Genomic DNA, 25,983 nt, shown 5'->3' with positions numbered 1-25,983 from the left:
GCTGTGTGCTGTATGATAAACAGAATACTTAAATCCACAGTAAATACTAAGGCTGTAAATCTACATTTTAAAACTGTGTAAGCTGTTGTTTACTGTTTCAAGTACAGTATTATAGAAATTGTCAATGTAGACTTGATTAAGTATTTACTGTACAGTCACCTCTATATTCTACTACAGTGCATGTACTTAAAAAACATTTATTTTCACAGTTTTTAATTAGTGGTTTACAATGCATCAAGATAATGATGAAACTTTTTGAAAATGTACAATCCTCATAACAGTACATTTTTGGTAAAAAGCTTATGCTACTGTATGCATTTATGATTGTTTAAAATTTAAATCCTTACAGCCATAGTGTACAGGATTTATTTATTTTATTATTTTACTGGACGTTGGTTTTTACTGATTTATACCTGATTTTTGTCTATTATTCAATATTTTCCGGGTACTATTTTCTAGAACATACACAATATTTTGATTAAAACGCTGTTTTATTTTGACTCCGACATTGTAATAAGCAGCTCTACACTGTATATCCTAGGATACAACAGACGTTTAGACGTCAGAGGATCTAATAACATTCAAAGTGGTTCTCTGTCACTTCACAAACACATTTATCATCTGATTATGTTGGCCAATCAAAGTCTTTATTGTGGCAATTGCTGGGCTTAGTAACTAGCTTGATCAAAAACTAAATTGAAATACTTACACGAAGATATAATATTTTTAGTGGATGAGGAATGGAAAGAAAATGTAAATCAGTTTATGAATATTCAAAAGAAAACAAATGTTTCGAAGTATGTAAAAAGCAAAAATAACAGAAGTGGGTCAGATGAGGCAGAAGATGCATAGCGCTGCAAATACTGCTGCATTGAGGTACATGTTCACGCTGACAATAAAAGAACATACTGAAAAATAAGCGACGCATTAAAACTAAAACAAGAAAGTGAACTGAGACAAGCAATCCATGTATCCTGCTTTTACACGTGCTTTAATAAAAAGAAAGCACAGAAAGACTGTTCGAGTTTGTCAGCGCGTTGTGTTTTGCTGGACAGCCACTGTTTACTGCAGACGTATGTATTGGTGACTTTGTGCAACAGTACTGTCTGTAGTAAAACACTGTCTAACGCCGACAATCTTAATCGTAAATATTTGACAGAAAATGGTGATGGTTTAATTGTCAATTTTCTTTTTTTATGATTTCAAGGCGAATAAATCTGGCTAATTCTATAGATACTATTTCCGTCAGCACAGCGATTGCCCAAACGTTTGCAAAGTACCAGCTAACTTGGGAAAATGTGGCTTCGACTTGCACAGATTCTGCTTCATCATACATGCCAGGGACATTATTAATCAGAAACCATAACTGTCTGCTACTCATCATATTCCACATGTGAAGTGTTTTTTTTTTATGAGATTCCTCCCCCCCCACCCCTGATTTTTACCAATGTTTCAATTTAAAACTATTTTGTACCGATTTTATCCCTATTTTAATATATGTAAAATAATCTCAGAAAAATTCCTGGAATTTTTTTTTTTAAAGATAAAAACTGAAAAAGCGGAACAAAGTATAACACATACAGCAGACTCCATATTCAGCTCATTTACAGATAAAATTAACTAGAATGACAAAGCCATTACCAGCAAACATATTCATGAATAATACAAGATCAAGTGATTAACTGTTTTTTGGAGTCTAAAAAATAAATTGAACATTTTCCCAGGACAGAATAGATTTCATTCATAGATATTATTCATAGTCAAATATAATGCTTAATATTTAAAGTTGTCGTCCTTGTAGATTTCCAGCAGCAGGCACAAGAACTCTATCCAACTCTAAGCTTTTTTTCCTCCTCTTTGCTAATTTAATACATTGAATAGCATCTCATCTTATTCCTAAGGGATTGAAAAATCGAACCTTAAAGTAACCAGCTATCCGATCACCAAATCTGAAAATAACAAAAAGACAAAGGAGAGATATATATTGCCTAGCCTATAAATGTATCTATTTTGATATGGCAAATTAAGCTGTGCAACATAGTCCAAACAAGTTGCATCTTACGTTTGCATCCCTGCAAAACAAATTCAGAGAGCTAGGAAGGAAATTAAAAAGACAAGACCAAAACTGTGGTATTTTCTGGGATACTGCCGGCATCTTGCAAAAGGACAGCTGGAAACAAATCATCTAAATGCATAGCTGAAATCGTGGTGCACACAGGAAGGCTTCACCTTCCTTGAACATTGGACAACGTTCTACAACAAGAACTATCTATATAGGCGGGACGGATTGCACTTAAATAAAAAGGGAACCAAACTACTCGGAGAAAGGATTCTTGAGGAGGTTCAGAATCATTTAAACTAGAAAGGAAGGGGGAAGAAAGCAAGATAAAAAAACCCAAAAAAACAGAAGGGACTCCACATCAAAACAAGGGCAACAACATGCTCGGATATATAGTGAAAAGTGTTGAATTTAAAATCAAGGGAAGTAATGTTAGAACTTTACAATGCATTAATAAGACCTCATCTAGAATATTGTGTTCAGTTCTGGTCACCTAGCAACAAAAAGGATATTGCTGCTCTAGAAAGAGTGCAAAGAAGAATGACCAGAATTATTCCGGGTTTAAAAGGCATGTCATATGCAGACAGGCCCAAAGAACTGAATCTATTCAAAGACTATGCGGCGTTATGATTCAAGCACTCAAAATCCTAAAAGGTATTGACAATGTCGACCCAAGGGACTTTTTCGACCTGAAAAAAGAATTAAAGGATCAGAGGTCACAAATGAAGATTAGATAAAGGGGCATTCAGAACAGAGAATTGTGAGAGTCTGGAACCAACTCCCCAGTAATGTTGTTGAAGCTGACACCCTGGGATCCTTCAAGAAGCTGCTTGATGAGATTCTGGGATGAATAAGCTACTAACAACCAAACGAACAAGATGGGCCAAATGGCCTCCTCTCGTTTGTAAACTTTCTTATGTTCTTATGTTTAAACACACCACATGCAAGTTTCAAAACCTTGAGAAAGTAATCAAAACTCTTAGCTACCTACAGTGAATGCAACAATGTAATTATGCTGGCAGAGATCAATGCTGTAATCTTAATTTCTGGCAATAGGCCATCAGATGGAACTCCGAGAGCAGCGTTCCCTCTGAGCTTTTTAGATTCTGAGAAATGGTAAATTATCAGTGAAAAACCTTTGGCTACACATTAACCCTTTTAATCTATTATTTTTGTTGCATTATACAATTTTGAAACAATATTCCAACACAAGTATCTCAACAATTATACAATTTGCTTTAAATTTAAGATATTTATTGTGACTCTGCCTCGGATTCTGAATCATCCTCCGATTTATCTATACAAAATAAATATATTTTATATTTACCTTTATGAAGCCTGTCTGAGATCTTATAAATGCAGCCCTGTCAGTTGTTATCATAGATATAGACTGCATGCTTAACTGGTGGCCTGCATATAATTGCTTTATACTACTGTATAAAACACTGGCGTCTGCACTGCCTTTAATTGTAACCATCTTTAGGGCTACTAATTTTCCATTTTTGGGCAAATGGCCAGTTGTTTTCCCACACACACTTTTTTTTATCAACGTATTCATAATTAAACATGGCATTTGAACATAAATATAATGTTGATAGTTAAAATAAGTAAATTAATAAATATTACCACAATTCTTTATTTTTATTAAAGCCAAGATTTTCAATAAGACTATTGTTGCTGTAAGTAAAGCACCTGAAGATACTTCATAATGTTTATAGACATCCCTTAGCTCATTGCTGGCATTAAAATAAACTGGAAAACCTAACAGTTATATTACAACAGTTCAGAAAACAAACGTCTAGCACTGTTGTGAGAATCATATTTACAGTCTTCCACTAACAATGTAGTTCTGTCTACAAATGAAGGTGCTTTGAAAATACCTGTTTATCTTATTGCTGGCATTACAATAAATATAAAACAGTTTAGTAACAGTCCAGCAATGTCATGTGAGAGCAATCCTATATACAGTACTGTACAAATTAAGTTTGACTGGCATTACAATAACCAGGATAAAATATGAAACACTGATAAAAAAGGGCATACTGTTAACTGACTTGTTGCTCTACACAGGCTCAGTGTTGTGTGTCACCCGACTGTAATTTAAATAGCGCCCCTTTAATATAAACGCATAATTAATCCTCCCAATTGTTTCTTTGCTGATTCTGCCTTGTTAAATTTAGCAAATAACAAGAGGTGTGTCTCTGGACAGATTGTCTTTATGAAACAAATGGTCTGTAGTGACTACATCCCTTACACAGTAAAGCAATACATTTCCTTTGAATGTAGCTAGAAAAATAGCTTTGAGCTTGTTTCTTCATGGTCAGATAATATAATGTAATTAAGAAATGGCCATGGTTTAATATTGTTAATTATAGCGTTATTAAAGGCAAGAAGCATGTAAAGAAATAAACTAAACAATAATTAAAACTCGCAATTAATTTGGCTTACTTACTTCGGGAAAAGCCCTGCCTGAGCGCGGCACAGTTTTCATAAAAAAACAAACAAACCTTAAGTCTTAAAAACATTATTAGGGCGCACTGAAAGGCGAGCAAACATAAAATAAAACTTGTAAAAAATGCAATATGTTTTGTCATCTATAATAAATAGCTTTATAGGAAATGCTCTTTCCGCAACTCATTTCAAGCTTGTATCACGATACACGAAGCTGTATCGTATCGTGTTGTAAAGTATCGCCATGCATCGATGCACGATGAATCATTTCACCCCTACTCCTTTCATGATCAATGGAATGACAGCAAAACTCATATAGATAATCAGATTGTTTTTTTAGCCCTGTCTTTTACTGAATCACTGCATTTTTTTCTTCGTTGGTGCAGCTGCCATGTTGAGTTTCAGCAGACACGTGAGTGAAGTCACATGATGAATAAACTCAACTTGCAAAAAAAAAAAATCTTCTATTACTGATACATTCAAATGTGTATTTGACTCCATTTATATTTGGATTACATTTTTAAAAAAATTTAATGCGTTTCAAAACACCTGAGATGATATTTCTGAAATGGTCGTTTTTTTTAAAAGGGAAATAAAACAAAAAACATCAACTTATGAGCATTCTGATTTTTATTTATGTTTATCTGAGTTTTTATACTTCTAAATAATACAGAAAGATTTTGCTTCACTGATTAATATTCAATTACACAACAAGTTCAAAACTGCAAAGTTCATGAGCAGCACCGAGCAGCACTCTCTACAGGAAGACTCGCCAGACGCCTGCTTCGCCCACCCTGTGCGTTTTTACTGAGCGAAATCAGAATCAGCTGCAAGATAGAAGCAAATATGCTTATGTTAATGCTTTGCAAGAATGCTCTCAAAATGATAGGTTTACTTCAAGATGTTGGGAGTCTCAATTTAAGGTTGATATTTATGAGAATAACTTGCGAAAGTTAGTAAACTGAGTGCGAAGGCTGTTATTGGCCGGTTATTGCGAAAAAAAGTGCGCATTTTAGCCTTAGCGGGAACGCTGTCAGAGTCATTCCAGCCAAACCTTGCCTTTATGTATTTACAACCCAGTTCCAGATTTATATGCAACTACAGAAATTGAGCCAGATCAAAGTTTAATAAACAAAAAATATACAATTACTAACTATGGAAAGTCTTATAGTCTTACTATACAGAGCAAGCTGTGGCAACACCAGTTTACAGGGCTCTCCCCTAGGCTTATAAATTAAGTAGGCTCACATTTCATATTCAGCAAAAAGCTTTTTAAAAGGTCAATAAACTGGTGACTGCACAGGTCAGATAAAGATCCATCCACTGGTTACTGTTAGATCCTTCCTAATATGGGCATGCAAATTCAGAGTTGCAGTAGGAAGGATGTGTAAAGTGACTTCCACCTTCACATACTGAACACAGAGCAACATTTTGAGCAGTATTTCTACCAGAATTGATAATATCTGTTACTCAAGCGAAGCTGGACAATTTGTTAAACAGATGTCCATTGTGTCTTAAAAGCCAACCTGGTTACAATGCCAAAGGATTCCAATTACAGTATTGCTACTGTAGGACGTTTTGCAGAAAAAAAAAAAATGCATTGTGTAGCATGCCATAAATTGGCTGGGTCCTGTTTGAGAACTGTTTTTGTACAATTTAAAAGACAGCATAAGAGATCAATTGTCATCCAGATAACAGATACATACATCTTCATCCCCATTCACTCTCAATATGGATTTGCGTGCCTGGTCTGTTTGTTTATTTTAATACCTAGTTCAGTCAATAGAGATGCTATGGTAAAAACCCTGCCTACAACTAACACCTGTCTAATCTGTCCTTCAGTAAATTAACCAGCTATCCGAGTTCCTCCTGGCTTCAACTCTCACAATAGTAACAATTTCCTAATCACAAAGGAGTGTCACCCCTCGCACGTCACAATTAAGACTGTCACACAAAAGCACCTTCCATTGCAAAAAATGCAAACATTAAAGCCTCCGTGGATGCTGATCTTCTCCAGTAATCAATACTGTAATTGTCTGTCCAGAAGTATTCGCATAGGAATTAATATTCCTGCTTAAATTAAATTGGGTGAACCCTGGGTATTATAATTCTAAAGAAGAAACACTGCACAGCAATTTGAAACAGATACAAAACATGATCAAGCCAAAATTCACACTGTACTGTACAGTGGTGTCCAATCGCTATCAATCTGCCTGTTAGTGCGACAACTTTATATTTATTAGAAATGCTATAAAATACAAGCTCACTAACTTCTAGCGGGAAGCATTTTCATGGAAATACTTATTTAATCTCTTTAACAAGCCAGCTTTATTAAACATTGTTTCCGTGAGGAAGGATTTTTTTTCTTTAACTATAAAACTTGTCTTGTGCACCTTCAGAAAAAAAAGCAATGACTGTATTTCCTCTGCGCTCATGAGGCGATGTCTGTTTCTGTGAGTGTTGTACACACCAGCATGAATGAGAACCTTCTTTTTTGTAAATTATAAATAGCTTCATTTTCTTCTAAATCTACCATCTGGAGGGTGCCTGCCCTTTGTCTACATATGAACCACAGTACAGTACATTTTTACATGTATTACTGTAAATGTGGACTATGATACTGAAGCAGAAGTTACAATATTTAGCATTCATTGAAACAGTTTAATTATTTTACAGTAAAATATTGGTTAATGTGTATACTTACAATGGTCTTTAACCAAATAGTTTACTGTAATGTATGCAATGATTTTATGTCCATACTAATGCAGTCTGATGTTTAGTGCTGAACCACTAGTATTTTACCAAAACTACAGTACACATTCTAATTCTAAAGACCACTGTGGCTATCAGCAATTCAGCCCTTTCCTTGGGCCGATTACAAAAAACAACACTAAACTGGAAAGTCTGGGGTTTCCAGGGTGACCCCTGGCTTGGTCACGGGAGTTTGACTTTCTTACAGTGCGCTACACATGATCTACACGACCAAGGGCTTGCAGAGTTTGTGAGTTAGGAGTCTTTCCACCCCCACCCTCCCCAAAACTGGGCTGCATTCATAGTTGTATCTCTAACAGTGGTGAGGAGGGGGAATAGGAGAACTGAATATCTGAAAATCCTACTTCTGAATCCTGGGGAACATGTTACAATGTTCTTTTCTGATTATTTAACAAAAAATAGCACATTTAGCACACTACAATCAGTTGCATAATGTAACACTTTGTGCATAAACAGCAAAAATATAATATAGATTTTTTGGGGCAAAAAATTGTAAATAATAAATATCAAGGTTCTTACATTAAGGTTCAGTTTGTTACTGACTTAAAGTGTAACAAAAGTCACTAATCACATGCAATATCTTATCACTAGGGCTAGTGTGGTAGCACATGATAGTGCTACAGTAAATGTCTAGTTTATAAGCACTAAGCCACTACCTGAGAAAATGCTACCTGCCATCATGATCAATACGGGGCTGTAACAGACAGTCGCCAGCCACATGATTTGTGTGATTCTTGAAGTAGTGCATGCTCTTTTCTCTTTTAATCCTAAAACAATTTAAGTATAGGTAATTGCTGAACACCATAAACACTTTGCACATAAACGTTTACAGCAGTTCAACACGGGCGTTTCAACTAATAGAAAGAGCCATCATCCATTGAAAGGAAAAATACAAACTGTGGATCTGGAGAGAGCCACGTTCCAACAATGTAACTCATAAAACAATACAATCAGTCTCCTTTGTCTGCTCTCGTTAATAATGTAGGAGCCACAGCAGCGTTAAAAACAACACACACACACTAATGTACAAGTCACCATCACACGGTAAACGCATTTAAATGTTTACTTTTATTTTCTATTAGGGTGTTTGAAGAGGATTGCATGGTTCATTTTACTGTTAAAAATGAATGTACGTAGATCACTTATTAGTAAATGCAATTTACTTGTGTGTGAGAAAATACGCTAACCTAATTATTTAAATTGGGAACACCCAATCGATAAATATGACGTACTGTGGCAGAGATTCCAATCATGTGGTCACCAGTTAAAATACATTTATTGAAATTATATATATATATATATATATATATATATATATATATATATATATATATATATAGACAAACACACATAGTACTTCTGCAAAGCGATAACTTCAAATGAACAAGTGCCATTAGTAACTGGCACCCTTTCAAATTTCTCAACATAACAGGTAGCGATAGTTATCACTTTGCAGACATGGGAATTTGGTACTGTACACATAACACTGACAAATACAGCACACATAGCTATGGGCAAACGCACAATTCATTGTCAATAATTATATAATGTAATGACGAAATTACAGGCAACGTAATGGTCGCGTAATGAATTTGTACATTCTAGTCAATGTTAGTACATTGAGTTTGTAAGCACTATGGGATCACATCCAAATCAGTGTGCTTGAAACATTATTCTTCACGCGTTTTGATAATAAATACATATTTCCTCTAAACTAGAATTAATGTCATTGTCTGTGCTAAATTAAATATAGCTGCGAGACAAGTCAAACGCTGAGGATTTGGCGAGACACCTTTAATTTATTAACTAAACTACCTTTAAATTACATCAATTTGCGTTAACAAGTCAGAAAACAGAAGCTAGTGCCCCTTGGCATTACATGCGAATTAAATAACAAAAGAGGGATGCCATAAACCACTACTTCCCGTAGAAGAGCAACAGTTGGAATATTGAATTATTTTTCCAGGCCTATAATTCCCCACGTCCCAGCCAGGCAACCGCCTGTAAAAAGCAGAAAATTCCTAGCGCAAGAAAACAGCAAGGAACCAGTGATTCTACTCCCCGAAACTCGACTTGAGAAGATTACAAACAGTTTTAATCTACCAGCTGTCTCAACATAATCAAGAACTGTATTACAGAGCTTTAAATGCAAGAGTTGTTAAGTTTTCTTACCTGCACAGAATCGGCCGCCATCTTGGCTCTCAACTTTGAATCAAACTCTTCAGGGAAGGGGAGGTGAGTAGGAAAAAAAAAAGTAGTACTGGAGCAACAGAACCTATCGCCGGCTTGTTTTTACTGTACGACTGAAAGAAAACCGAACTCCGCGAGCAAGCCAGGGTCACCCTGGAAACCCCAGACTTTCCATTTCAGTGTTTTTTTATTTTTTTGTATTCGATTGTATACGTATAGGATTTGTTGAGAATTGTTTCAGTGCAATTTGAAGAACAGGCGGTGGTTTCTAGTATTAGCTCACCACAACCTCCGCCCTCAGGACTTGCTCTCTCCCTCCCTCTCAAGCTTTCACTTCAATTCTGATCCTCTACAATTCTAGTCATGTGACCACAAAGTCTAACGTTTGTCGGTCCATTGAGTTTCCATGGTCAACTTGCTCGGTGGTTGGGTTAATTACAAAAATAAGTATTTTGTTTTAACCAGCTAAAAATGTGTAAAGCGACCTCTCGGTGAACCTAGAATACTGTATATTTCGTTAACAGAATATAGTTGTCTGTGCACCCACCGATTGATCTGTGTAATTCTAATGTAATCGCTCAATGAATTTCTCCACTATCAAATAGATGTCGAAAATGCACAACTACATAATATTGCATGCACACATGATCAACAGAACCAACAAGATGCATTTCAGCCTGTTGTTCTGGTCTGGTCAGGGCAGAGCTTAATTTTGTAGTTAAAAAAAAAAAAAAAAGGAATTGGGGATTCAGAATGATGATTTTGGTGAATGTAGTGAGTCTCGCTTCCCTGGCCTGGAGTCGGTAATCCGCAGGTTCTTCGAATGGTCAGAGGGGACCACCGGTGAAACTATTGTCTTTTCTTTTTCAAGGTTCTGAAACTGTTCCATCCTTTGAGGGAAATCCAGCTGTGGGGCAACGCCTATTAAGTCAGACTTTCTGTCATTTCAGGGGCCTGGTAGACCAACATGTCTGGCCTCAAACCCTTCAAGAAGGCTCCCCGTGTGGGTCCGGGCCCATCCTTTTCTCTCCCCTTCAGCATCTCTCCCCTACACGTTCCTAAGCACGTTTATCCCTGAAGCCACGCCTCAACCTCTATGCACCGAGGCCAAGCCTCTACCTAACACTTAAGCAGCCCTGGCTTCTGTCGCGTGAATGCTAATTTAGCTTCAAGAATGTTGGGGAAAAGGAGCATCAATATTGAGCTAACACACTCTCACTGTTGGTGTGTATGTTTAATTAGAACTTTTACCAATATACGAATCTTCAGTTAAACCTTTTTCATTGCTCAGACTGAGAGTAACCCAAAAGAAATACAAATTTAATATGAATGTGAACTGGTACTTTTTATTTAAAAGTATGTCTATATATATATATATATATATAATATAAAGTATTCATAGGGTAATATGTTTAGATTCTTCAAAGGAATTTGCTTGGCCTAGCAATCTTGGATCCCCTCGTCTCATGTGACTCAAGCTTCCAGAGGCTTCAGTTAGTCAGTTGACAGGAAGCACGGTGATGCCAATTTTCACCAGCAGATGGAAGTGTGATTTCAGCATCAAGGTGACAAGATCAGATCAACCTGCTGACAGGTTTTAGTATAGGTTTGCTTAGAAATTCGCTAAGGTGTCACAGACTCCAATTACATTTTCTCATGTGAGAAAAATAAGCAATATATCAAACTTCCATTTTAATGGTATGTCATTAGCAAATCGCTTACCAGATATATGTGTTTGGTAAGCAGTACAACCAGCCTGGCTTGTTTCTCAGATCACACTGGTATTGCTGGTTTGTTTTTCACAATGGCATTGCTCAGAAGGTGTAGAGTCTAGACATTGGCACAATGCAACTGAATGGAGGGATGCATCCAGTAGTTTGATCATGGCTTAGCCAACTGAAGATTTACTTGCACAACCAATCAATTTGGACTTACACAGAGAATTTGTCAGAAGTGAAGGAATGTTATTTACTTATCAAATCAAAATATAAACTGACCCTGTGTGTGAAACAGTAGACATATTCTGCTATGGCAGTAATACATTGCATGCTTTCCTTGTTAAAAATGTATTTTAACTATCTATCTATCTGTCGATCTATCTATCTATCTATCTATCTATCTATCTATCTGTGTGTGTGTGTGTGTGTGTGTATATATGTGCGTGTATATATGTGGATGAAATCACCTGAAAGCAACACTTATCTATATGGGAGTAACAGTTCAAAATGTTATTTGCAAAGCATTAGCAAGCCACTAAAGTTAACCTGCTAATGCTTCAGAACATATAGTTACCCTGTAGGTCATGTTATTCTAGGAGTGGAGTAAAGCTAATGTGCTCCTGCTTGGTGCTTGAGTAACTATTCACAGCTAGCTCTGTATAACTTACAGAAAAACTTACAGAAAAAAAATACTCAATCCTGAAAACATTTGGCCAATTTACAGGAAAACATTAGCTAATGACACATACATCCTTCTGAGTCTTATAGGAAGCAACCACTGTTTACTGTTTAGCTAGGCTTGTTTGTTTATACCTATCGGAGGGTTCCTTTGGTTCAAAAGCTGATAAGAAAAAGAACATATTTTACTTTCTGAAGACTGCGGAAGTCAAACATTCTAGTGGTTAGACATACCCAGGAAAAGGTGCTTTAAGGAAAACAAAAAAAACGCTTAAATACTTCTTGAATATGTTGAAAAATATAAAAAAAGGGAATATCCCTTTATTTTCGCATGTTTTTATCATTCAGATTATAATATTTAGCAGTTGATTTATTCAGTCTGTTTACTCATTCAAGCATGTTTTCTCTGTATCCTTCTAGACTTGCTTGCTCCATTAAAGAGAAGATAGAAGTGGGGTAGCAGGCTTGTTCTCACTGAGCAACACACATGGAAGGTACCATGTGTTTGTATTGGTTTCAAGTTTTCAAATGAATAGTATTGCGACAATCTTTTCTTCTTTTCCTTAAGGTGGTAAACACAGACACATATGCTCTGAAGTGTTTGCCGCATACGCTTTTGAGCCAGTAGATATTTCTGTGCATATTTTTTCACCTTTTGGTTTTCACTAGAAAGAATCTTGGCTTTTACCAAAACCACATTTAAAAACAAAACAAAACAAAAAAAAACCGCATTGCCACCAAGTTCACTAAGTCAAAGCGAAGGCTGTTAACCATACCAGAAGTCTGGCTTCCTGTGTCTGTATATTAGATGTAAATACATGTTTACCAAGGAATGGATTTATGCAAATGTTACAAATTCTTCTTTTCATTTTTAATGTTGGCAGATTGTTTTTCTACAAAACAATTGGTGTAAATGCTTCACTGCTTAATGAGTCTAGCCCCGTATACAGTACTTAAAAGGTCCTTTTTTAAAAATATTGTATTGGTTCATAGTGGGGAGGCATTTTTAAACATGGCAGCATGTGTATACTGAGGATTAAAAAGCTTGATTTACGAGACCCTGAACTGCAGTTCAATATAACATTCTAACCTTATTACTGTTTCAAACAGCTTTCAATATGTTTTGTGTATATTCATCACCTGGTGCTTTCTATGCTATCCTGTGCAGTATGCTCTTTCCCTTCAGTGACCCTGTTAACCTCTTTGGTTGTTGAGGTGTTGGGTACAACTGCTAAGGTCAATGTTAATACTCATTCTTTGGTGTCTATAATATCAACAGTGCACTGTAAATTAATAAAAACCATGATCATTTCAGGACAATATACGTCTTATCCCAGGTAGAATTCTGGTTATCTTGAAGTGTACTTTTATGAGCAGGCTAACTAATGAGACACCAACACCCACTAGTGACCTGCACTCAAATATGATGAATGTTTGTTACTGTCTGTCATTTAATAGATGATTGAGTGTTTTAAAGTCAAGCTGCAAAAGCGGTTGACAAGATTTTAGCCTTTAAACATCCGCTATGGGATCCTGAAAAGCGTTATTGATTTTATTTTTGTTGTTATTTCAATGGTGTAGGAGGGTTATTTCAGTGCATGTAAATCCCCAGCCACCATTTCTGGTTGCTTAACCCAACTTAACCCAGAAATTTCCTGTGGTAACAATTGTACTTCCTGTGCCAAACCATGTGTTACTTTATCAAACTTGATAATCCTATACAGTAGTTTTCTTCTAATACAGAGTGACTTTTCACATTATTCAAGACTGTTAAATCCTGTTACATTACACTGTTAGCCAAGGTGTGTACAAGTCCTGTGGAACATTTGAACAACTTTGGAAATTTCTTGTAACTATACAGCATTCAATAGGCATCAATCAGCTAGCAAAATATAGATTTTGTTTTTCTCATTTTCTTTTAAATTCTTCTTTTTGAAAATGTGGATCATTCTTCTTGACAGGTATAGTTCCAGCAATCTAACGTTTCCACGCTATTAAGGGATACAAGTACTAACTGGTATAAAAGGTACAGTAGGAGGTGCGCCCAGGGAGCAGTGAAGTAGGGTGGTGACACTATTTTAAAATCTATTAATGACTGGTTGGTAATGGCAATTGAATGCACACAAAATAAACATTAATTCATAATACATCCTACACTTTAAAAAAACAAACTATACTCTCGAACACAGGACCATTTGAGTCAAGCCTAATAGCCCTGCCACCACTCAGCAATGCCAGTAGCCAGAGCAGGGTCTTGAGTACTGGTCTGCTTGTAAGTGTCCCTATTCACAGCAATGCCTAAACCGCTTGTCCCTCTGTTATCCTTTGCTGTGCTTCACGTTGACACAGTCGTAAGTTTTTTGTGTAGTTCAAGTGTACATTTTGCTAATTGACAAAAAATAAAATGTTCTCTCTTTGCATAATTACACTGAGAAAGTGTACGTGGATGTTAAGAGACAGATATGTTTCCTGTGCTACAGGCTGTGTGATAACATTGCTTAACATTCACAATGACCTCAACTTCACCCCAGCCTATCGCGTGACAGCTCTTTCACCCAGACATTAGTGCTGTTGAAATATATTCAGTCCCATGGTATACATCTCCAATATCAGCAATGCTGGGAAGAATCGGTTTAATCCAGTATTATACGGTAGGATGGGAGATAACTGTCGCAATCATGAAACGACCAAGAAGCTAACTATGACCCTTGTAGCAGTGTGGGCATATGATATCCAGAACACAGTAAAACCAATGCTGCTGGCATTATGTTTTTAATAGAGTTTTATTATGCACTTTCCAATCAGGCATCAAAATCCTCATGTAGATGAAATCTTATTAATTTAGTTATGTGCCAGCCCTCTATCAGAGGAGCGCTGTCGGGGTACCCAATGGAGGAGGGAAATGTTTCTCATGGAGTCAGTCAGCAGGAGGAACCCCTGTAGGCCCTTGTTTCCTGGGGAAACAAGCAATGTTTAAGTTGGAATTGTTTGAATGGTGGTACACAGGATTGTAATTGTTAGCCTGATTCTAAAGCCAGAGTTGACATGTTTTGTAAATTAATGCTTAATAATTGTCTTTATTGTTGTGCCACAGGGAGTGGTTGGAAAATTGCTGCTTTAGCTTCTTTCCAGAACTATGTGCAACACACGGTAGGTGAGTGGGTCCGTGTGCAGCACATGGTAGGTGAGTGGGTCCGTGTGCAGCACGCGCATTTCATGTGTAGGCATTTGATAGTTTAGGACAGAGCTACCTTTCTGACTGATGACCAAGGAGGTCTTAAAAGTATGCAACCCAAAATAATACTATATTAAAATGTTGGAATACTGCCTTGTTATTATTGTGCTGGATAATAACGTTGCATGTTTAAACACACATTTATCACAGTACAGTATCTCACTATTGTCCTTGCAGTCTTTTTCACACCCATGCATAGTTGTTAAAGAGACCTTCCATTGCACAGACCTTGTTTCCTGAATTCGGGGTGAGGGTTTGGATGTCCTTTTGTAGGAACAGAGAAATGGCACTGAAATCGACGCAGGGTGGAAGTTTAACCTGGTCTATGAACATTGAAATGCTGTTTTCCTTATACAATGATATTGTAAAGGTGTAGGTGGTGATATCATAATGTTTGTGTGCCATTTTAAACATGTCAATGATATGGCCCTTGCTGTGATTCCCCTCTGGAAATGGTGCTGCTGAATCCAATGTGCCTTCCTCTGCTATTGATTTCAGAGTGTCCTGACCCTTGTTGAATCCCCTTATTAAACCGGTGACACAATCAATTTTCCATCTCCACAAGTGAATTGATGTTTGCATGCAAATGAAACATGTACGAGTTTGTGCGCTTTCTTAATCTCTATCCTCTATCCTCTGGAGGTCCAATGCAAATGCTTCATTTTCTGATTTAACCCTCAAATTTGTAACACAGTACACCTGTAACTACTGTCCTGAGAAAGCATTGATTCAGCCCCCAGTTGAGAAAAAAACAGCAGCTGGAAACATGCAAATCCGAGTTGAACAGTACAAATGAAACCAGGCACAGACATGAACAGATTACTTTTATTGCATGCAAGACCAGCTTCTAAACAGGCAGTAGTTTTCTATTATTGTATATATTTATATAAGGATGACCTTTTCTCTCAGCCGCTCCATCAATTGTTTGTTGACGGTCCTTTGTTTTCCACACGTACAAAGTTAAAGCAACAATACCAAAACAAGGTTAGCATTGTTTTTGAGTGATTTCATAATCGATTATCAAGTAGGATAACCAGAAAACATCATTGTTCTGAGTGGATAAAAATAATCAGCTTGTGAGATAAACCATTATCTATTTGGGACTACATTCTTCTTTATTTATAGTATGTCTTCATCTTTTCATTATCACCTGTCACCTCCCCTTTCAGGCGATCAAATCCAGTCACTGTGACTTCAGGAGGTAGGTACTCTCCTGTGTCCTATAAAATAAATAACCTTGTAGACAATTTAGCTTATCGAATCCAGCAGGGTCAGAGACAATAAACATGTCAGTGATGTGGATAAACAGCTAAGGCTCCTTGGCTTGTTCTGAAATTGTTTTTTTGTTTTTTGTTTCTCTTTTGAAACAGCTACTTTTCATTTGGATTAAGGACAGACCAGCTCTGTGACGTTCCACTGTCTGCTACAGTAATGATAGGTTTTTGTGTCTCCATCCTGTGGCGGATGGAGGAATAGCAATGTAAATATACAGTATTTTTTTTTTTTTTTTTTTTACCACCCATGAACTTGTATAAACCTGTATTCATACAGGAAATCCTGTTGAGATTCTAATCTCTATTACAAAGGAGACCTGGTCAGAAACTGGTCTGACAAGGGATTTAGAAACACAGAACGTAGCAGACTTCCTTCAACAGTCAACCTCACCATACATGGCAGTGTGATTAGAAAAGTGAGATAGCGAGACACTAATATTGCATTTCATAGTTTGAAGAATCAGTACAGGTTGTTTTTATTAAACTGGTTGTTGCCAGGGTAACCGTTTTTGGTTGTCACTTATCTCAGTTTGCAGCAGCGAATGACTTGGAGGCTTGGTGGTGCAGTGGTTAAAGAACGGGACTTGTTACCAGGAGGTTCCAGGTTCAATCCTAGCCACTGCATGTCACCCTGAGCAAGTCACTTAAACTCCTTGTGCTCCATCCTTCGAACGAGACGTAAAACCAAGGTCCTATTGTAAATGACTCTGCAGCAGCAGTTGTTGATGCATAGTTCCCTAGTCTCTGTATGTCGCTTTGGATAAAAGCTACTGCTAATTAATAATAATAGCTGAAGTTGTTTTTAGCTGCAGGATCAACTTATTGTTGACTGAAATCTGTGCCTGCTAAGTTGCTGCTGGGTTTTATGTTTCATGTTCTATGATAGATTATGTGTTTTTTTTTTTTCTTTTACTATTTATTCTGTTTTATGTTATTTGTGGTGGTGTGAGGCTCTTGCCAGGTCATCATTGTAAATTAGAATGTATTCTCAATTAACTCATCCAGCTAAATAAAGGTTTTGATTTGATTGATTGATTGATTGATTGGTTATTTTCTGCATTCCTGGTCTGGTCAGTGTCCTGTCTGTTCAGAAAGCTGGCGCTTCCTCTGCAGTCCTGGGCAGTGGTAACCTTTTCTCAAGTCCAGGGTTCTGCAGGGTTCAGATATGGCAACTGATCAACATCATCTAGGCATTCTGTTGACCAGAATAGCTTTTTTTAAGTAGCACGCAGTATGGATGTGTACCCAGTCTTTTTTGGAAGATTAACCTGTGAACAGTTCTAATAATAAAATTGTGAAGCCACCACCGGCACAGATCAGCTGACAAAGACATCCTGAGCTTAAGGAGTTTAGCCTGTCACCAGGTTTCAATCCAATAGAACATTAATGGGATCAACCTTGAGTGCTGGTTATAAAGATATAATGACTCGCCCTAGAATATAGAGGACCTGACAATGGGAGGGGGAGGGGGAGGGGGAGGGGGAGGGGGGGATATATTGTGCAATAACATCAAATTATATTTCCCCTAGATAAAATGTTAATGGAAAAGAGACCCAACTCAGCAACTCCTAAATAATTTCAGACACATGCAACAAAATACTTTGTAACACGTAAACCTCACATTATTCAGCTTTAATTGTGAAGCTTGTACTTATTCGTTGGTCTTGATTTTTTAAAGTTTTGATTAAGGAGTTTATCAGAGATTCTGTTTGTAAAATAACAAAAAAGCAATATCTCATATATTCATATGTTGAATGAATCTCTGTAGGCTGTGTTGAGTGGTTAGTGTAGATTTTACTTGTGTTGTCTGTCCATTATAAATAACAGTGAGCAATGTACTCAGTTTACCAGTAGAGGGAGACAAAAGCCTTCTTATAATTATTGCATGAAAGTCACGAAGGTATCACTGTAATGCGATCTGTTTTTCAAAGTAGCATGTATCTAGAAGGATGCCATCATGGACACAAAAATAAATAAAAACCTTGTATGCTTAGTGACACCTATTGCAACAGTTTAGTCCTTTTAAGTAAGAAAGATACTGCTGGACGTGCTTTTGATCCTACAATTCTCAGTCTTTCTTAACTACCTTGAATGTACTGTTACCTATATGACAGTGCACATACATCAGGGCACACCTCTAACCCCTTTGACATTGCTGTCTGTCCAGACAATAAAACGTCACCAACTTGCAAAGCCTCCTGAATCTACAGATTAACTAGTCCTGCTTTGGTGCAGATTAATGACAGTATGCATTAGCTACTGTGCTGTTAAAATGACCTGTGTGTGTCTCATTGCCAGGTGATTCCTGATGCTGGCGGAATTACAAACAGACGGTTTTATTTTTGTGAATAATGTATATGGCGCTGTCATAACTAATATTTTAATTGAATAAACACTTTTTAAGGCACTATTTTGGGACATGTGCTGGTTTAATTTGCAGCAACATACTGACTTAAACATAATAAAAAGCCTGATTTAATAAAACCATGAAAAAGCTCCAACAGAATAGGAATTTAATGGCCTTCATCAGTTATCTATGCATTTTTTTTAAGTCTTAATGATTTGGCCCTGATACTACCACTTATAAATGTACAATATAATATGCATATTTGGTATTTATTGTATTAAATTATGTCACTCTCTGTCCATTTCAAATAGTCTATTAATACAATCATTTTGTTGGAACTCAATCTTGTGTATAACATTAACAATTCTGTTAGGTTTCATCAAAATGTTACAGTTACATGTAGTGGAACTGCAAGGCCACAACTTACTGCTGAACGCCCAAAGCATTCGAGAATAACATTAACTGCTAAGAAATAAATAACTGTATTTCTTTATACTCCCTTCTGAAATCGGTTGTAATAAAACTGTTCAAAAACTGTTACCTCCCAGTTCCCTTGCCTTTTTATTGTATCGCAACGTCCTATGGAAAAAAAAAATATCTCGGTATATCTCAAAAATAAGCTCAGTATTATTAATATTGAGTAGAATAATTAATCATTTGAAATCCTGTTGGATGAATATTTAATTCTTATTGCAAAACAGTGTGAAAAAAAAATTAATGCTCCAGCAAAACAGATATAAGAATGCATATATAAACTGAAAGCTTAAGTTACTGCAATAAAAAAAGTATTGTATGACAGGATGTCAGGGTTCCAGTTTCAAGTAAATGACTGGATTCATGTATTGTTGTCCCTAGGTAATTCTTAGTGTTTGCCAACACCTCCAGATCTTCTTACCAAAACAGCCAATCAGTGCAGGGTTTCACCGTGAGGTGTGGAACATTTCACCCACAGCAGATGACAAATACAATGTTTAATAAAACACTTAATGCATTAACATGAGGAAAAACAACTAACAGGCAGATCATGTCATTGCATTTGCAGCTCTCTGACATTTTACCTACCGGTACCTGAGGACTGGCATGAATTATAACAGAGCAGCCTTTGTGTGTTGTGCATGATAATTGCAACAGAAGCAGCAGCTGATCTACCGGATCAACAGAATTGTTATGAATGACATTAAAAAGGTTTTAGTCAACAGCTTGTATTAATGCAAAAAAAGTTAGTCTTCTGTGTGTTGCCAAGGTTGAAGTAGATCTGGATAATTTATTCTGCATATTAAAACCACCTCAAGATACAAGGTTTGTGATCAGGGATGGTTTTTTAGGTATACGAGATGTGCAACATGCAGCAGTGAATTTCACAGTTCTAGTGTAGTCTTACTGCGCATAATCGGACCAATAATGTCATTTAGATTGGTGTGGGTAAAGCACTGGCCACTACATGGGTTTAAATCTTCTATCAATATAATAAATTTGGTAGAGTAACATAGAAAAACAATTAGCACAATTTCCACTGAGCGCTTTTGTGGTCAGTGTCAAAAAGAGGTCATGGGTGGAAACTGAGAAGACTGGAGGTCCGTTCATTATTGATGCTGCTCTGAGGATAATCAGAGACTTCCTGCACCATTCATCATTATCAGAATGACCGTAATTTAAAAATAAACAAACCAGACAAACAAAACCCCTTTTAGGCTCAAAGCAATTTTAATGTGACATGTCCTTTTCTTGTAAAGCAGAAACCTCGGCAAGGTAATGCTCAATTAAATAAACACACCCTTGTTTGTGAAGAGTGCTATTTCTCACCTGATTCATTGCATTTGGCCAAAGAGAAAATGGCAGTTTACGCAATTGGTCTGTTTCCGATAACTCCACTGTTTCCCTAAGTGTCTGATTCCAGTACTACATTTTGGTCCCTCTTTTAAAATCACCATAACTACTGCAAATCACCATTACTCTAAACGAAACCCATATATCAACCAACTGGTTATTTCTGGAAATTTAGCAAGAATATGGGTTTATGCCTGAACTGTGTTAAACATTGTTATGTTGAATACAACACAATTATTAGAAAACCAGTTCTTGAAAACCAATGGGAAATGTTTTGTTGTCTAAGGGAATATGAGAAAAAAAACTGTTATCAGCATGTCAGGGTGCTATCTTCCTTTTTATACAAACATGAAAATAGTTCCCATAAAAACAAATAGCATTATTCATCTCTACCTTTATGTACTAAGCTATTGAACCAAAAATGCTCCAATGTTTGATTGTTGTCTAGTTGTCTAATTGTTTAAACTTGAATGGTTTTATCTTTAAAACAAGATCTAGGTGATGCTTTACCAGGTGTGTGAAGTGATGTATTAACTCAAATAAGAACTGAAAGAAAGAAAACAGACCAGTAAATAAAATGATGTCAGTACATATTGTAACTTGTAGGGGGCGATATTGCACACAGAAACTGAATAGATTATGCACAGGCTGACAATTAAACTGATCATGTTTAAACAAAGTTTTTTTTTTATGTATGACATTTTACATCCCTTAGAAAACGTATTTCAATTGAACAAACACACACAGACACATACACTTTAATTAAAACCGCCTGATTTTACTTTTTCCCATGTGTATTATAATCCGGACTCGAAATGCTAACTTGCTAATTTTGTACCATTTACAACTGGTTTCACAGACCACGATGGTTTCACTACCTAAGATAACATTTGGTAGTCCAAGATTAGTGCTAACCAGGGTCTGTGGACAGAAATGGCATATTTTAGAAGTGTCTGAAAAAATACTTTTTTACTAGATAGTTAGTAAGCAGAAACAACGATTAGCAATTGATAGAGAACACACACAGATATAATGAAAATGCAGATGGTGTATATCTGTGATCTTACTCCATATATATATCCCTTTAAGTACGGTTCTAACTGGACACTAAAATCATAACCTTACCTTTGAAAATGTAAGAGTGTCTCCTTTTTGTTGGTTACATTTAGCCAGATGCCAAAACATTGTGATCTAGACAGACAGTTAAAGCCTATGAAGTAAAATGAGCTCCAATACCGTGCTGCCTCTCTGAATACAGTACCTGCCCCATGTGCCTCTGCTTTAACTCTGATTCAGCTGTTTATTTACTGCCCTGACATCCCAGTCAGAAACACGTTTTAATGTGTGAGTGCTGGGTTCGAAGAGGATTAGTGCTTGTGATGCTTTTTTTTCTTTTTCAAACAGTGCAGTCTCGATTAGTCCCAAATGTGGTTCAGTGTGCTGGTTGCTTCTTTTCCGACTGACGTATACAGTGGATTTTTCTGTCTGTGCAATATGAAAGTAAATAGGTTCCTAACATCAGGTTGTAAAATGATGGATGGATTTTAACAATCTTAATGCTATTAAATAAAGATGCATGCTTTTGTTGGTATTATGTCATGACACTTTCTTCCTCTTACAGATCGAAAAATAAATACAGACAGTACTGTTTAAATCAATAAACAGGCACACCCTGTAAGATCAAATGTTTAAGAATGAAACATAAATCACATGCAACAAATAAACCCATCTCAGTAGTAATGTAAAGTAAATGAACACTTACTAGATAAGACTGTGCACTAGGTATCCTCAAACTACTAAATGAAACATTTAGATGTGTTAAATAAGGTTGTGCTTAGTTCCTAAACATTTGATTTTCCAGTGTACTAGCATATTACATAATTTAAGACAAAATGCCACAAGAGATTCGCAAGCATCTTGCTATTTTCTAAAGCTTTGTTTGTGATTATGTAGTTGTAATTGCAGATAGTTAAAACACAATTTTGAAGCAAAAGTAAAGCCAAAGTTTCTGAGAGAAAGGAAACTAGTCACAAGGAGCAGTTCATCTATTGCTCTACTTTCCATAGTTGTGTACTTTTTGTGCCTTAATGCAAAATGTAACCCCCCCCCCCCCCCCAAGAAAAAATGCTACAGAATACCATAACCACTTGATAAATCTGTCTTACTCCTCTTCTGTAAAAGTAGAAACACTTTTGAATCTGTCCAGCTTCTAATAAACTTGTATATATTATGCCATCAAATTTCTGAAGCTTTCTGCACTGCCTTTTCAGCAAGCAATTTCGGTTTACCCAGCTGTAGTGTTCATTTATAATGCAATATGACTGCATACAGTATGGCTTTCAGAATGTCGACTTTCAATTGGGTAGTGCTTTATTTTAGTGGGCCTTAATTTGATTTGTATGAAAGGGAAATGTAATCAAGTTAAATGACCGTGACATAGTAACACAATCAGTGAACACTGAAACTTGGTTATTCTTATTATTACTCTTACTACAGAGTTAAATTAATGAAAGTAAATCAGGCAGTTTGCATTAAATAAGGGATATAAAGCTGGGGTCATGGGTTGTGTGGTTTCAGTGGTCGCAAATACAAAGAGTTCTTGGCCCACAGTCCGGTCTGTGTTTGTCACAGATACTGTTTTGTTCAAAATTCACGTAACATGAAGGATTCTGGGACATATCGAGGAACAATTCTTTGGCAGGTAGCAACAGTAATTTTTTTAGGTACTGTAAAACTTTATTATTGTTTCTACCATCCTATTTTGTTTGTTTTGTTTAAAAACACAGTGACGTTGCATATTATTCTTTTGATTGTATAATTCTTCAAGGGATTTGTTTCGAATAAAGGTAATAAAGAAGTTAATACCTGAAAACTAGAAACTGATTTTGCCTTGCATAAGCAACAATGAATCATGCTGGCCATCGTTTCCAAATTCATTTTTGTAGGAATTCATGCTTTCAAAGCACACAGGGTGAGTGCAATACCAGTGGGACCGGGATCACACATGGACTGTGATGAATTCTGCTTTAGTTCAGCTGAAGAAATAGGCCTGGACACAGAAAACATGTTACAAATGAAAAGCTAACCTGCACAAGGATAAAGGGAGCAGTGCTGACATGCAGTATACTAACGCTGAAGGAAATTCATTTTATGATAGCAGGAACACTATCGGTGTTGTATACTAGTAGTATTGAATGCCTGTAGTTTTCTTTGTTGTAACATTTGGAAGCAAAGACTGTATTAATAATGCTGTCAGCAGCCCTCTATTCCCAATGGATGTTATGAATCCAGTAATTTACGGACACAGTATGCTTGGTATAACAGCACATTTAAACACAAAATCTCTTACAAACAATGTAGCTGTTCTCTTGTGATCTTTAGTTATAGGCAACATTTACAACTTTTTTTTTATTTGTAACTTTACATACTGAAACAAAATCTTTTATATAATTTCAAAGGGAAGTTTTTTTAGGCAGATCTAACTCGCACCTTATTTTAGAAAAAAAAAAAGTTTTCTAAATCATTTTTGAGAAAAAAGAATCTAGAGCCATTTCATGAATATCAGACTTGTTATCCATAAAAAAAAGACCTAAAAACCCAGTTTTCTTATAAAGAGTTACACTGTGTGAATTGGAGAATAAAATAAGAAAATGATAAGGTATTATAACTCAGGTCAGATTATTTTATACAAAAAAAAAAATTCTTGCCATTTAACTGTGTGCAGGAAGAACACTCACTAATCCAGGAGCTGGAACTGGCAGCAAAGGGGTTAACGACAATACAAATTACTGTTGAAGTCAGGTTCCTTCCTTTAGGGGTGCTCCGCTAGACAGCTCCCGCAGCAGCTGTGGAGAGCACTCGCTCGCTCACAGCAGAGAGACACAGAAAGAGGGCAGCTTGCTAGTGCTGCAGTCCCCGACGCGGTTAATCACACTCTCCTCTCTCAGCACTGATTTGCAAGAGCAGATTAATCAGAGAGCATTGCTTGATGCAATTTGCTGTTATTGTGCCCAATTTTAGCAACATCTTTTATTATCTTCATTATTCATTTACGGGGTGGGGGGGGCAGCATCAATTATGCAAATGAGTTCACACACTTTGCAGATTACTTCATTTGCTGCTATTGTTTGTGGAAATGTAATTATTAAATATTATTAAGCTTGCGTTTTCTTCCATTTTCCAAGGCTTAGTTTCAATTTGATTTTTCCTCCAGCTGCTCTTCCTTCCTTTCAGTGCCAAAAGAGCTCCTCATCAAAGCAGCTTTGGCATGCGAAGGCCAAATAAACTCTACTCAATTTAATAATTTTGAAGTTAGTCCCTTGTTCTCAGCTGTTCGCTCAAAGCAACGATGGGAAAAAAGCAGAGCACATTCAATTTAATGAGCAGAAATTGAATTCAAGTTTGTTCAGAATTGACTTCAATTAAGCAGCGCCTTAATGATAAATTAATCTAATTTCTTTATTCCCAGGAATTTGTTTTTCAAAGGCAGACTCAGGCTGCAACGGGGAGATCAGAGGACTGATAGTATGAATTGAAGCTTTTATACTTAACGTATTCAGATGTAATAAGATGTACGCTAAGAAGACATTCTCATTTTCATTCACTGTAACCACCACTACATTTTTTCCCCAGACATGTATAAACGGGCAATTTAAATATTGCCATGCATTTCAAATAGAATGCTAATCCTGATTACAAACTCTTAATTAAACACACATTTTAGGTCTAAAAGAGTGTGGGCTCAGAGAGAGAAAAAAAGAAGTCTCTGCTTAACTAATTTAATACTTACATTTGTAGGAGATTAAGTAAGAAAAGGAATACTATAAATATCCACTACTATACTGGTAGCATACTTAATACACGTCACAACAGGGTGTTTCATTAGTGCCAGAACAGCAGTTGTTTTGTGGGACTGTGTGGCATCCTGGGTTCCTTGTACATAGAGCAGCACTTTGCATGGGTAATTTGGGTCATCATGCAGCATGGAAGTGGAACTCTGGTGAAATGTCTTTCTGAAAGTCCTGTTCCAGAATTAACTCGGATAGCATGCTCCCTGCCACCAGACGCTTGTCAGTGGAATATAGAATGACCTTCACCCACAGTCCCTCACCAGCAGAGAAACACAACAAGCAAGTGAATGCATCCACTGGATCTGAGATTTCTTAAGAGGAAAACTAGTGCAAAAACTGATGAACAAACCATGCAGAATCCAGCCTTAATTAGTTTGTATTTCTTTGTATACCCCTTGACGATGTTTTTTGGAAATCAGGTAGTTTTATAATGTGGAGACGGCTGCTGTTCATTAAACCTAAATACGCCATTAGTTCAATTAAGCAAATGAAACACAAACACACTTAACAAGCTGTTCTAGTACCTATTAAAGAAAAGTTATTTCAAATAGAAATCTGGTTCAGGGTACTGTATAAAGTTGT

General features: G+C 36.5%; 2 protein-coding genes across 6 annotated transcripts in view; one reads left to right on the top strand and one right to left on the bottom strand.

Annotated features, from left to right (window-relative positions):
• The window catches only part of LOC117402876 (serine/threonine-protein kinase N2-like), a 33,239-nt gene extending 23,666 nt beyond the window's left edge, over nt 1–9,573 (bottom strand). For 2 of the 3 annotated variants that reach the window (XM_034004478.3, XM_059031551.1), the window contains exon 1: nt 9,455–9,573. In XM_034004478.3, coding sequence (XP_033860369.2) covers nt 9,455–9,475 — 21 coding nt within the window. In that variant the 5' untranslated portion in view covers nt 9,476–9,573. The remainder of the gene's footprint in view (nt 1–9,454) is intronic. The other variant, XM_059031552.1, reaches the window with a different exon arrangement.
• The window catches only part of LOC117402449 (uncharacterized), a 170,661-nt gene continuing 154,105 nt past the window's right edge, over nt 9,428–25,983 (top strand). The window contains exon 1 of one of the 3 annotated variants that reach the window (XM_059031553.1): nt 9,428–9,517. The gene's annotated coding sequence lies outside the window, so the exon portion shown is untranslated. The remainder of the gene's footprint in view (nt 9,518–25,983) is intronic. The other 2 variants (XM_059031557.1, XM_059031554.1) reach the window with 2 other exon arrangements.

The sequence above is a fragment of the Acipenser ruthenus genome, chromosome 10, assembly GCF_902713425.1.
Source record: "Acipenser ruthenus chromosome 10, fAciRut3.2 maternal haplotype, whole genome shotgun sequence".
NCBI classification, from domain to species: Eukaryota; Metazoa; Chordata; class Actinopteri; order Acipenseriformes; family Acipenseridae; genus Acipenser; species Acipenser ruthenus.
This window is presented reverse-complemented; position numbering and strand designations above follow the sequence as displayed.